Source organism: Cetorhinus maximus, chromosome 5 (genome assembly GCF_964194155.1).
Source record: "Cetorhinus maximus chromosome 5, sCetMax3.hap1.1, whole genome shotgun sequence".
NCBI classification, from domain to species: domain Eukaryota; kingdom Metazoa; phylum Chordata; class Chondrichthyes; order Lamniformes; family Cetorhinidae; genus Cetorhinus; species Cetorhinus maximus.
This window is the reverse complement of record NC_135883.1, coordinates 49,143,911-49,158,664: the sequence shown is the minus strand read 5'-3', so window position 1 is coordinate 49,158,664 and position 14,754 is coordinate 49,143,911. Positions and strand designations below refer to the sequence as shown.

At 44.1% G+C, this 14,754-nt stretch overlaps 1 protein-coding gene and 1 non-coding gene across 2 annotated transcripts; one reads left to right on the top strand and one right to left on the bottom strand.

The window, feature by feature from the left end:
- trnam-cau (transfer RNA methionine (anticodon CAU)) lies at positions 1-72 on the bottom strand. The gene has a single exon. It is a non-coding gene; the product is annotated as a tRNA-Met (tRNA).
- A 53-nt stretch (positions 73-125) lies between these two features.
- Positions 126-14,319, top strand: sdhaf4 (succinate dehydrogenase complex assembly factor 4). The gene is made up of 3 exons (XM_078541862.1): positions 126-219; positions 10,078-10,227; positions 12,276-14,319. The coding sequence occupies exons 1-3, from the start codon at positions 171-173 to the stop codon at positions 12,383-12,385; spliced, it is 309 nt and encodes a 102-aa protein (XP_078397988.1). The 5' UTR covers positions 126-170; the 3' UTR covers positions 12,386-14,319.
- The last annotated feature ends 435 nt before the right edge of the window (positions 14,320-14,754 follow it).

Here is a 14,754-nt window from a genome sequence, read left to right as displayed (position 1 = left end):
TAGCAGAGGATGGTTTCGATCCATCGACCTCTGGGTTATGGGCCCAGCACGCTTCCGCTGCGCCACTCTGCTCCTGATAGTAGTACTGGGGTAAACACGCACTCTTCATTCGTAGCAGCGATCGGGATGATTAACTGCTGCAGATCCCGAGTCACGTGACCAGAAGCAAAATGGCGGCGACGCTTTCATGTCGGGGCTGGATGGCGAGGAGACGGCAGGGTGAGTGAGAGGGACGGGGGCTGGCAGGGGGAAGAGGAGGGGGGAGGTGAGATATTGTTAAATACTGTCACCTGCTGAACAGTCCCTCGCTAGTGTTCGCTACTGGTTTTAGTGCTCCACACCAGGCCCCTACTGTTTCCCTCCGATAAATACTATCCCTTATGTGTTTATCTAACTTCCCCTTCAATGCTGTGCATCTCAACTACCCTTAAGTTCCACCTTCTAACAGTTCTCTGGGTAAAGAAGTTTCTCCTGAATCCTTATTACATTTAATAGTAGTTATTATGTCTTTATGGTCCTTACTTTTGATCACCTCCATTAGTGGAAATACTTTGTGTCGACACAATCAAACCCTTTCAGACCCTCGACCAGGTACCCTCCCTTCTTCTCCTCTGTAAAACTTCTATTGCATGTACCCCTGTCGCTGCCTCTTCTTGCCAGTTTATTTAGGGTAGTTAAAATCTCCCATCATCATCATCATTCTATGTCCTTCACTCATTTTGCATATTTATTTACACATTTCTCTCTCCAGGACCTTTCCATTATTAGGTGGTCTATGCGATACTCCTATTAGTGTGATCGATCCCTTTTATTTCAGTCCATATGGATTCTGTTTCTAACCATCTGTCCCTTTTTTACTGCTTCCATTATGTTACCTCTAATTCAACTACCCCACTCCCACTTTCTTCCCTGTCATTTCCGATGGCGTTATAACCTGCAATATTTAGTTTCTAGTCCTGTTCTTTATGTAGTCATCCTTCAGCTGTTCCTCACTGGTTTATTGCCTTCACTTTTCCCCTTTATTTTGGATGCTGTCTTATGCTCATTAATTTTAAGGCATTACTCAGTCTTTTCTCCAGTGAAGGTAAGTTTAGACCTTAGTCTAAACCATAACAGGTTTGGCTGGTATTCCTTGGAGTTCAGAAGAATGAGAAGCAATCTTATTGAAACATATAAGATTCTGGGTGCTGGGGTAGCTTGACAGGGTCGATGCTGAGATAATGGGCAGAATTTTGCCCTTGGTGGGTGAGCGGGCCCCACCGGCTCAGCGGCAGGCGGGCAGCCGAACTCCGTCGCCGAAACGGGGCCCGCTGCCATTTTGAATTGGCTCGCCCAGTGGCCTGCTCGACAGGAAGCACTATGCGCTTCCTGTGCAGGGGGAGGAGGGATTCCCCATCTGTCAAAGTGCGCTCTTAGCGCACTGCTCCCTGCGACCAAGGGAGATTACTGACAGGTAAAAAAACTTCAAAAATAGAAAAATATTAAAATTATTAACATGTGCCCCTCATGTGACAATGTCACATGAGATGGGACATGTTAATAAGAAACACACAATCTTTATGAAACTTTTTAAAAACGGACATGAAACCTCATCCCGCCAGTGGATGAGGTTTCATGTATAATCAGGAGCCCGCTGGGGCTCTTGGCCTGCCCGCCAGCCTTAAGGTTGGACGAGCAGGGTCTTTAACAATCTTAATTAGCCTATCAATGGCCTTAATTGGCCATTGACAGGTCGGCAGGCGGACAGCTGATTTCCTCCTGACGTCATCCCATGTCATTTTCCCATCAGCGAGTGGGCCCCGTCCCCAAATCACTGACGGGAAAATCCTGGCCCATGTCTCCTCTTGTGTGGGAATCTAGAGCCAGGGGGCACAGTTTCAAAATCAGGGGTCTCACACTTAAGACATAGATGAGGAGGAATTTCTTCTCTCAGATGTTTGTTCGTGTTTGGAATGCTCTTCCCCAGAGAGAAATGGAGGCTGGGTCTTTGAATATATTGAAAGCTGGGTTAGATTATTGCTTGATTAGGAGGTCAACGGTTATGGGGGCAGACAGGAAAGTGGAGTCAAGGCCACATCAGATCAGCCATGGTTTTATTGATTGGTGGAGCAGGCTTGAGAGCCTAAGTGGCCTACTCCTCTTAATTCTTATGTTAGTCACGTAATGCCTTGAATCATTTCTGAACATGTTTCCAGTGAACATATATCCTTTCTGGGGTAGATTGACGGAAATTACACATCATACTCCAGAACTGGACTTGCCACTGATTTGCGCAATGTCAGTATTATTCTTCAAATTCCAGTTTTGCTCAGAGTATGATCAATGGCCACTTCAAAATCTTTCTCCCTTTGTATTTCTACCAGTGAGAATGTTAAATTGAAGACCTGTCTCTATTCAGGCAGAGGAAAGAAACCCATGTTGCTATTTAAAGAGGAACAGAGTTTTATTTGCGTCTTTGGCAAAATCAAACTTTAAAATAGGCCACTGGATGTTGTAGGATATGGTGGATTCAGGGTTCTGCTTCTAGACTAACAATTCAAGTGATTCAGAGTTCAGATCGATCATGTTCAGTTGTGGAATTGGATTCATACAACTACCAATTCTGGGTTAACACTAGAAATTGACTGAAATCTGTTGTTATTAGTTTATTAATGTCCTTAAAATGCTACCTCAACCCAGTCTGGCCAACATATAATTCTCATCCCACACTACATGCTAAATTTTTTAAGTCATCAGTATCAACCACATACCAACAACAAATTGTAGAAAAAAACATTATTGAATGGTAGCTGTTTTCTATTTGCAACACCCAATATTTCTTCAAACTAGTGTCTATTTTCCATACCTCACCCCATTTGCACTTAATTTTCTATTTGTTATCTGCTCACCCAGCTGGATGTACAGCAGAGAATGAGGAGATTTGATAGAGGTGTTCAAAATCACAGTAGGTTTTGATAGAATAATCAGGAGGAACTGTTCCCATTGGCAGAAAGGTTGGTAACCAAGGGACACATTTAAGGTGATTGACCAAAGAACCAGAGTCGATGTGAGGTATTTATTGCAGTGAGTTGTTGAGATCTGGATCTGCCTGAAATAATGGGTGGAAGTAGATTCATTAGTAACTTTCAAATGGGAATTAAATAAATACTTGAAGGGGAATAATTTGCAGAGCTATGGGGGAGTGGAAGTAATTAGATTGCTCTTTCAAAGAGTCGGCACAGGCATGATGAGATGAATGGCCTTTTGTGCTATATGGTTCCTTGATGTCATCTGCAAGTTTAATACTACTGCAGTCATTGTATTTCATATGCAGGTTATTTATTTCTAGGCAGAATAATTCCCATTTATCATTACCCCTTGCCTTCTGTTGCAAAGCTGTTTTCTGTTTGATCTCAATACATAAATAGTCAACTGTTCCCTGTGCTCCCGATTCCTGGACCGTTCAGGGGGAGCACTGCAATACCCTCTGGAGCGGGTGTCGCTGATAGTGGTTACATGCTGCGCTCTCCACAATCTGGCACTGGAAAGGGGGGACGCAGTGTAGTTAGAAGATGTTGATGCAACTGCTCTGGCAGCAAACGATAAGTCCAGTAATGAATCCGAGGACGAGCACAGTCAAGAGAATGCTGAGGGGATAGACACTGACCTGGGTAACTCCAGGGAGGCAGGGACACACGGGACGCTTTTCTCCAACGCTCCTTCAGCTAGGCTACCAAATAAGAACTGCCACCACATGCCAGGGCTTCAGGCTCCATACTCGATCCCTGACAGGAACATTTGCTTGGTGAACAACATGCACTATGTGCAATTTCAATAAAGTTCAATGACAACCAACTCGCTCATAACATCATGGGTTACCCTGCACCTGCAGAACTAATGAAGCACCCAGAGGCTTGTTGAACAGAAACACATTTAATGATGTGGTGCCTGGCATACATAATATAAATTAAATTGGTGTTATCGATCACACCAAATAACATTTAACATAAAAGTGGGGGAAAAATATATCACCAGCGATTAGCCCATGTTGTGCTTAAGGTGCTTTAAGTTTTCGCTTGTGAGCGCTTCGTCTAGGTGCTCCCCCCTCGCTGGCACTGGCATTGGAGACAGCCTGCTTACTGTGCTGTCATGTTAGCCTTGATGACCTTGGCGGGCGTCCTCTGGCCAGTGGAGCCTGTGCTGGCCCCGCCTGGAGGGAGCAGCCTGTGCCATAGCTGGCATCTTCCCAGTCACCGCAGCCTCATCGGATGCTGCTGGCAGAGGGGCGGAGGAGCTGCTGCCATCATCTGGAGCACCCTGAGTGGAGCCCACAGAGACAACAAGCAGCTTGTGCGCCAACGTGAGGTCGCTTTGGACTTCCCTGCTCACCATTGATGGATGGGCACATAGCTGGGATACTGGGTGCCCAATCCCTCTCTCACACTGACAGTGACCGCCTGAGGTCATTGCTGGTGTGAGGGCTTGCAGGTCTGAGCGCATCCTCAAGAACCCCTGATTCAGCTCCTGGATGAGCCTCTCCATGAGAGTCGCCACTCTCTCCATGGAGGAGGCAGTGTGCTCGGCTGTGAGGGTCATTGCATTGCTCATACTCCGCAAGGACAACTCCGCAAGGACAACTCCACAACGGAGACCATGGCACACATTCCCTCACATATCTCCACCAGATCCTCCTTCCTTGGACTTCCAGCATCTGCTGCCTCAGCGATGACTCCAGAGGCACATCAACAGTCACCGACTGAGCATTGTCCTGGTCCCCAGCAGTCGTCTGACTGCTGGCACCCTGGGCACTCTCTGCCTCTGCCTGCACCTCAAGCGAGTGTGAAGTGCCCTCACTGCTGTGCGCCAAGATACTATCCGCCAATCCAATGCCCACCGAGGTACTGGTATCTGCGCTGGTGTCTACTTCGCTGAGAGGGTGTGATGCAGGTGCATTTCAACGGTTGCTGTCCTCTGGGGTCAGTGGCGGGCCTTCAGGCTACTCACCCCGATGGGCTGCTGGTGAGCCTGAAAGGAAGAATGAAGACATGTCATTACACTGTTACTGTGCATGCCTGGCACCCGGACCAGGGTGCCCTCATCTTTCCATTTATCAATGGGGATTCCATGTTCAAGGCTCACATTAATATAGAGACTACAGTGGAATGGTTGCTATTACAGACATTCTGACTTCCGTGCACTGCACTCTTACCTCCCTGTGGCGCCCCAACCTCACTGTGGCTGGTTGACTTAACTCTTTTGGAGTCAATTAAACTAAAATAACAAAATGAAGGACAAAATAAACACAGCCCCTAAATTAGGGTAACTGGAATACCAAAGCCAAAATTTAAAGGAAACTTACAAACATCAAACCAAAATGTGATTAAGGGGGTCGATAAAGCATCTCAGCCCCTGTGGCTCCCTCCTGGGCCTCGGAAGGCCTCGATGGTGCCGGCAGACACCGCATGCTCCCTCTCCAGGGACACCCAGCCGGGGGCGTAGCCGCGGAAGAGGGGCAGACAGTCAGGTTGGACAACCCCCTTGATCGCCCACTGCCTGGACCTGTTAATGGCTAACTTGGCCAGGCTCAGGAGCAGGTTCATGAGGAGGTCCTCCTCCCTCCCGGCCCCCCCTCCGCACTGGGTGCCCATAAATCAGGAGCGTGGGACTGAAGTGCCCGGCTGAGTTAGGTGCATGGCACCCCTCCAGCTCCTAATTGTTGTGCTAAGTGACCCCTGCCAACACAGTACTCACCCTTCCTGATTGCAGGAGATCATTGAACTGCTTACGGCACTGCACCCATGTGCACCTCACCACATCATGGGAGCTCACCCTGGATGCCACCTCCTCCCAGGCATTTTTGTTGAAGTGGGGGAGCCTCTTCCTCCTGTCCCTGGGGACAAGGATTTCTCTCCATGCTGCCACCTCCTCCAGGAGGGCAGCGAGACACTCCATCAGAAAAACGCGGAGCCGACGCCCCGCCGACCTGCCCTCCTGCCTGCCGTGTTCATCAGTAACGAGCTCCATGACGAGGTGCGTGTGCTTCACTGGCAGCCTTTGCATGGCTGCCACGGCTGCTTTTGAATCGGCCACCAGGTCGCCATTGGACCTGGCGGACATTGAGCGCCCGCCCCTGCCCGCCCCTTCTCGTTGTTGCCGCTGTCTTAATTGGCCCGCCCAAGTAAAATCACGGTGCGGAGCCGACCGCTGGCGGCAGTCAGCTTCCCAACTGCTCCTGCTGAGTCCGCAGGCCGAACGTAAAATTCTGGCCTGTGTCTTTTTTGCCTCTCCCAGGTTCCTGGTGGGTGTTAACATCAGGGGGCAGAGGGTAGAGAGGAAGGGGGTCATAATGCTTAATCACAGCGTAGATTTGCACGACAAGTTCAATGAACCAGCTGCTTCAGGGCTTAATAATACCGCCTATTTCCACCTCCTTAACATCACTCAACTTCACCTCGTGGAGACTCATTTACTGCTGATACCCTCATCTATACCTTTGTTCCCCCTAGATGACTATTCCAATGTCCTCCTGACTAGTCTCCCACATTCTACGCTCCATAAACTTGAAGTCATCCAAAACTCTGCTGCCTGTTCCTTTTGGATTTATCTGAATGCACGCAGCATTTGTAACAAGATAGATGAGTTGACAGCACAAATAGAAATAATTGAATATGACTTGATAGCTATTACAGAGACTTGGTTGCAGGGTGACCAAGACTGGGAACTTAATATTCAAGGGTATTCGATGTTCCAGAAAAATAGGCAAACAAGAAAAGGAGGTGGGGTATCTTTGTTAATAAAGGAAGATATCAGTGCAGTGGTGAGTAGTGATATAGGCGCGATAGATTGTGATGTGGAATCAGTTTGGGTGGAAATAAGGAATAGCAAGGGGAAGAAGTCACTGGTGGGAGTTGTCTATAGGCCCCCGAAGAGTTGCTTCACTGTAGGACAAAGTATAAATTGGGAAATAATGGAGGCATGTAAGAAGGGCGTAACAATTGTCATGGGTGATTTTAATCTGCATATTGATTGGACAAATCAGATTGGTAGGAGTAACATGGAAGATGAACTTGTAGAGTGCATCAGGGAACGTTTCCTTGAACAATACGTTGCAGAACCTACCCGGGAACAGGCAATTTTAGATCTAGTAATGTGTAATGAGGTGGGATTAATAAGAGATATCGTAGTTAAGGATCCTCTAGGGGATAGCGATCACACATGGTAGAATTTCAAATTCAGTTTGAGGGTGAGCAACTTGGCTCTCAAACCAGTGTCCTCAACTTAAATAAGGGCAATTACAGAAGTATGAAGAAAGAGTTTTCTTAAGTGGGCTGGGAAAATAAACTAAGGGGAAGGTCAGTGGATGAGCAGTGGCAGACATTTAAGCAGATATTTCATAACGCTCAGCAAAAATTTATCCCAGTCAAAAAGAAGGATTTGATGAGAAGGATGAACCACCCATGGTTAACAAAGGTGGTCAAGGAGAGTATCCAATCAAAAACTAAGGCATACAAAGCGGCACAAACTAGTGGTAGGCCAGAGGATTGGAAATTTTTTAGGAACTAGCAGCGGATGACTAAAAAGCTAATAAAGAGGGAGAAAATTGATTATGAAAGTAAGTTGGCAAGAAATGTAAAAACAAACAGCAAGGGCTTCTACAGGTATATAAAAAGAGAGTAGCTAAAGTGAGCATGGGACCCTTGGAGGATGCGACTGGAGAATTGATAACGAGGAACAGGGAAATGGCAGATAATTTAAACCAATATGTTGCATCGGTCTTCGCAGGGGAGGACACTATAAATATCCCAAAGATATCAGATAAACAAGGAGCTAATGGGAGGAAAGATCTTGTAACAGTCTCTATCACGAGGGACAAAGTATTTGACAAACTAATGGGACTAAAGGCAGACAATTCGCCAGGACCTGATGGTCTGCATCCAAGGGTTTTAAAGGAAGTGGCTGCAAAGATAGTGGAGGCATTGGTTGAAATATTCCAGAACTCACTGGATTCTGGGAGGGTCCCAGCGGATTGGAAAACCATTAATGTGACACCCATGTTCAAGAAGGGAAGAAGACAAAAAGTAGGAAACTACAGGCCAGTCAGCCTAACATCTGTCGTTGGGAAAATGCTAGAGTCCATTATTAAGGAAGAAATAGTAGGACATTTAGAAAAGCTTAATGCATTCAAACAGAGTCAGCATGGTTTTGTGAAACGGAGATCATGTTTGACAAATTTGCTAGAGTTCTTTGAGGATATAACAAGCAGAGTTTTTAAAAGGGAACCGGTAGATGTAGTGTATTTGGATTTCCAGAAGGCATTCAATAAGGTGCCACATAAAAGATTATTGCACAAGATAGGAGCTCACGGTATTGGGGGTAATGTGTTAGCATGGATTGACGATCGGTTAACACAAAAGAGAGAGTCAGGATTAATGGGTCTTTTTCAGGTTGGAAAGATGTAACTAGTGGAGTGCCACAAGGATCAGTCCTAGGGCTTCAATTATTTACTATCTATATTAATGACTTGGAGGAGGGGGCAAAGTGTAATGTATCCAAATTTGCTGATGTTACAAAAATAGATGGGAGGGCATGTTGTGATGAGGACATAAGGAATCTGCAAGGGGATATAGAGAGTTTGAGTGGGTGGGCAAAAACTTGGCAGATGGAATTTAATGTAGGAAAATGTGAGGTCATGCACTTTGGTATGAATAATCAAAAGGCAGACTATTATTTAAATGGAGAGAGACTCCAAAAAAGTGCAGCACAGAGGGATCTCGGTGTTCTTGTGCATGAAACACAAAAAGTTAGCATGTAGGTGCAGCTAGTAATTAAGAAGGCAAATGGAATTTTGGCCTGTATTGCTAGGGGGTTGGAGTTTAAAAATAGGGAAGTCTTGTTATAGCTGTACAGGGTGTTGATGAGGCTGCACCTGGAGTACTGTGTACAGTTTTGGTCCCCATTTTTAAGAAAGGATATATTGGCATTGGAGGCAGTTCAAAAGAGATTCTCTAGGCTGATTCCTGGGATGAAGGGATGCACTTATCAAGAACGGCTAAACAGGTTAGGCCTTTATTCATTAGAGCTTAGAAGAATGAGGGGTGATCTTATTCAAACATACAAGATTCTGAGGGGGTTTGACAGGGTAGATGTTGAGAAGATGTTTCCACTAGTGGGGGAAACTCGAACTAGGGGACATAGTTACAGAATAAGGGGACACTCATTTAAAACTGAGATGTGAAGGAATTTCTTCTCTCAGAGGGTAGTGAATGTCTGGAATTCTCTATTCCAGAGAGTTGTGGAGGCTAGATCACATTAAGTATTTAAAGAGGAAGTAGATAGATTTTTGAAATATCAGGGAATTGAGGGCTATGAGGAGCTGGTATGAGAAAGGAGTTGAGGCCAGGGGCAGATCAGCCAAGATCTTATTGAATGGCGGGACAGGCTTGAGGGGCCAAATGGCCTACTCCTATTATGTTCTTAAGCTTCACCCCTCCCTATCTCTGTAATCTACTCCAGACCCACAACCCTGTGAGATATCTGCACTCCTCTAATTCTGGTCTCTTGAGCATCCCTGATTTTAATTGCTCCACCATTGGTGGCCATACCATCAGCTGCCAAATCTTCAACCTCTAGAATTCCCTCCCTACATCTCTCCGCTTCTCTACGTCCCTTCCTTCCTTCAAGAAACTCATTAAAACCTACCTCTTTCAGCAAGCTTTTGGTCACTTGTCCTAATATCTCCTTTTGTGGTGCAGTGTAATATTTTGTTTTATAATGCTGTAAGTGAAGCACCTTGGGACATTTTATTACATTAAAGGTGCTATATAAATATAAGCTGTTGTAATAGTGCCTTAAATATATGAAAAAAATGACATTGATTCACTGGGCACTCTCCGCATTATCTAACAATACTATTTGGAATTCAGTGTACAGATTGTCATAAGATTGATTTTCAGTATCTACATTGAGTGAGTTTCAACATTGGTTTGTAGCAAAGTCTGACTAGTTTTCTTTCACTCTGTTGTCTAAAGTACTTTTAGTTATGTTTACAGGCAAGTTAAATTATTTTCTTCACACTGATTGTAGATGTACCATGCATAGGTTTTGTACTGTGGAACTCCTGGAGATCAGCTCATTCTAAAACAGAGGGCCAACAGGGGCTCAGAAAGGAACCGTTGAGAAAGCCTGAAACCCCTGTCGGCCGCTTGGATCGTCCACAACAGGAGCCAGTGGGAAAAGATCCCCTGGAAAGTGAGTGCTCTTTGCTTTTGAATGGGACTGCTGTATTTAATGTGGGAGTTTACATAATGAAATTTGAAACCTTACAAAAAGGCAACTCATTTGCCAGCAGTTGCATCAGAATTTTTCATTTGAGAGCCAACCCCCTATGGTATTACTGACTGGTGCTGAGAAGGTGAGTCACCAGGAATGATGCTCTGACCCACCTGCCTGGAAGTGTATGAAAGCAGTTGGCACAACATTTCCTTTGATTTTCCCTCCTCTCTGAGCTGAAGCACTCCCACCCTATGGCAACACCACAGAAATATGTTGGAGTGCAACACGGAACTTGTAAACTGGCACTGTGCCACATGATAATGTTTCAGTTCATTGTGCTGCTCATTGCAATGGATTGTGAATCAGATTGGAAGCTCTGTAAATTATTGACCATTTTCTACATGACTATTCATTGAAGAACTACATTTAAGTAAATGGGTTTTAAAAACTAGACATTTAAAGCTAACAAAACCTAGGGAGTGGCCATTCTTTTTGGGAACTCTATCTGATCTCAGTGCAGTAGTTTGATTTTTTGTAGCATAGTAAAGGACTTATCAGATTGTTTACTGGGATTTTTGGCAAGAAGTGTTTTAAAGCATCAATATTGTTTCTTTTCCACAGATGATGAATGTATTGTTTAAATTCTGTTTTTTTATTTTTAGTGAATGGAATCAACAGGTAATTAGCATGCTTCATCAGAAAACCAAACCAGTCAGCATAACTGGGGTCCTGTGGGCACTTAGGCACACGTCAAATTCAAGCTGGCACTGAATGTTAAAGGGATAAGCTCTCAAACCTATTGTTTTTTCAGTCTTCCTGTTGAAGTACTGTATTGCATGTCAGCAGCTTGAGAAGCAACAACTTGTATTTATATAGCATCTTTAATGTAATGAAATGTCCCAATGTGCTTCACATACACATTATGGAACAAAGTATGATACCAAGTCATATAATAAGATATTAGGTCAGATGACCAAAGGCTTGGTCATCTGAGGTAGGTTTTAAGAAGTGTTAAGAAGTTTTAAGTAAGGTAGAGAGGCAGAGAGGTGTAGGGAGGGAATTCCAGAGCTTAGGGTCTAAGCAGCTGAAGGCATGGCCACCAATGGTGGAACAATTAAAATCAAGGATACTCAAGAGGCCAGAATTAGAGGAGTGTAGATATCTCAGAGGGTTATGGAACTGGAAGAGATTAGAGAGATGGGGAGGGATGAGGCCATGGAGGGATTTGAAAACAAGAATGAGAATTTTAAGATCAAGGCATTATTTAACTGGAGGCCTATGTAGGTCAGCAAACAGTGTGATGGGTGAACAGGATTTGATTCATGTTAGGACATGGGCAGCAGAGTTTTTTAATAAGCTCAAGTTTACGGAGGGTGGAATGTGGGAGACCAGCCAGGAGTGCGGTGGAATAGTCGAGCCTAAAGGTAATACAAGTATGGATGAGGGTTTCAGCAGCAGAAGAGATGGGGCAGGTGCAAAGTCAGGTAATGTTAGGAGGTGGAAAAGGGTAGTCTTGGTGGTAATGACACAGATGTGTGATTGAAAAGTCATCTCAGGGTCAGGTTTGAATAGCCTGGTTCAGCTTCAGACAGTTGCCAATTGGAGTTGGTGGCGAGGGAGTGGAGTTTGTGACAGGGACCGAAGACAGCGGCTTCAGTCCACCCAATATTTAATCGGAGGGAAATTTTGTTTATCCAGTACTGGATGTCGGATAAGTAGCCTGATCATTTGGAGACCGTGGAAGAGCTGAGAGAGGTGGTGGTGAGGTAGAGCTGGGTGTCGTCAGCATACATGTGAAAACTGACATGTTTTTGGTTCATGTGCCAAGGGGCAAAAGTAGGAGGGGGTCAAGGATAGAAGTAACAGTGCAAAGGTGGGAAGAGAAGCCATTATATTACATGGAATGAATCAAGTTGGCTGAAAACTGGCATCTGGAATGCTGGGGGACTTCAGGGCTCCAGTGTACAGTTTTCATAATACAATTACCCAATTGACAATTATATAACTGATGTTCTGTCTTCTAGGGTTTCCTGATGACATCAATCCAGTCACAAAGGAGAGAAATGGACCGAGAGGCCCTGAGCCTACCCGCTATGGGGACTGGGAGAGAAGGGGACGCTGTATTGACTTTTAGAATAAGTGCAGTGATGCACATGTTGTAAATAAGTTGAGGTTGATCTGTATATTCTAGCATGACATGACAATGCTAAAATGAGGGTTTAGAGCAGGTTCTCACTGGTGGGATTTGTCAATGGCATTTTAGCCTCCATGAAAGATATATGTTTTGGTCTCGATTTAGAAAATCATTTATCAATAAATAGTATTGAAACAGGTGTCTCAAAGTTCTTCATAAGAATTATTTTGAAACAATTGATTAATGCAGAAATAATTAAATGTAAAAGTTTAAATTCACATCAAAGATGTGACCCTACCTTTAGGATGACTTGGCAGCATAGTATGTGTCTGGACACAAGCACTATTTATGTGTGCGCTAATATAATTTTTGTAACAAGAATAATGCAACATACCATAATAGGTGAGGAAAACAACTTGACGTCTGGAAGAACAACGGTTTGGACTGTTCTATCCACCCATTTCTTCCACGGTGGATCAATCAGGGCCGGCTATGCCTCATTCGTTTCTCAAGTCCCAGCCACTGGCTGAAATTTCATGCATTTGAAAAATTGTCCTGTGTGTCATATTCATTTCATTATTTTGTTACAGTGCATGTTACTCTTAGCAGATGTTTAGCAGACTTTTGTACACAGACAATCAGTTAGGCTATTGAAACAGAAAGCTGCAAAGCCGCGACTAATCCACTGATCTGGGGAAACATAGCACCTTCATTTTGTAACATGCTTAGATAAATGTTATTGAATGAAGTGAGTCTGATCATAACTACTATATATTCACTTTCGTGTGAAATAAAGCAGCTTATTGATTATTTATTTATCTTGGCCGCTGAACTTTACAATGTGAAGGCACTCAAGAGAGTGCAGAAAAGATTCACAAAAATGGTTCCAAGGATGAGGAACTTCAGTTATGAAGATAGATTGGCGAAATTAGGACTGTTTTCCTTGGAGAAGAGAAGTCTGAGAAGCGATTTGATAGAGGTATTCAAAATCCTGAAGGGGCTGGACAAATTATATAGGGAGAAACTGTTCCCGCTTGTAAAAGGATCAAGAACGAGAAGGCACAGATTTAAAGTGATTTGCAAAAGTGATGAGAAAACTTTTTTCACACAGTGAGTGGTTAGGGTCTGGAATGCACTGCCTGAGTGTGGTTGAGGCAGGTTCAATCGAGGCATTCTAAAGGGAATTATTTGAAGAGGAAGAATGTGCAGGGTTACGGGGAGAAGGCGGGAGAATGGCACTAGGTGAATTGCTCATTCAGAGAGCTAGTGCAGACAGGATGGGCTGAATGGCCTCCTGTGCTGTTCTGTGATTACAGGCCTCATCTCATCAAATATTGCCTCAGTCAACCATCAGAGAGATTGAAGAAGCACAAGTGCAGAAGACATGAATATCAAGTTCAAACCACAAGGGGATACAATTGTACACTTTGGTAATGCTATTGTGCCTTTTGATATTGGGCAATGCAGACTAAGCATTAATAACCTCAGATTGCTTATAGAAATGGCTAGCTGTACCTGACAGAATGTCTGAGAAAATACTCTAACTTGTAACAGTAATGCTTTTGCTATACAAGTGTTTTAAATAGCCAATTTTATTGTAAACAAAGCTAAAGGTTGATTTTCATTTTTCCTGTTCAGAGCTTTTTGTGACAGACTGCTGCAGAGATTCACCTACTAGGTCTGTCAATGGTGAATATCACCAAAATGGGCCCTAAAACCAATTTGATTTCATCTCAGACTAATACATGCATTAGAACATCCATTCTCAAGCCCAGCTATTGATAATCTGTGTAAAGAAATACTAAAATTTTTCCTAAATTTGACCCTTACAATTCTGAACCTTTGAACTTTTGTCCCAGCATGTTCGTATGTATGTTGATACCAAGAAGTACTGTTTCACTTTCTCAATCCAATTAAAAATCTTGTACACATCATTAAGATCCCTTCCAAAATGTCTTTTTTAAGATTCAAGCGCCTTTAGTTATCAAGTCTTTTCTCATTTTTATTTGGTACCAGAGATCACCCTCAATGCACTTTTCTGTGCTTCCTCTAGATAACCCTTTGATATCACAGCAAACAAAACTGTACCCAATTGCAGCTTGACCAGAGGTTTGTATAGCTTCAGTATAAATGAGGGATTTGAACTTATTTGCTTTGTGAATACAATTGAACATCCTATTTGCTTTACTATTGCCACCTTGTACTGTTGCAGATGCACCGCTCATTGCATCCTCTGTTGAGGGCACCAATAAATTCCAGAGGCTAGACTATCCTCCTGGTGCTGCCTCCTTATACCATATCAGTCTGGAAGTGGGAGGACACAAATACTCTCCACCTCTGCCTCAAAACTGCCAGTTTCTTATGGGTGG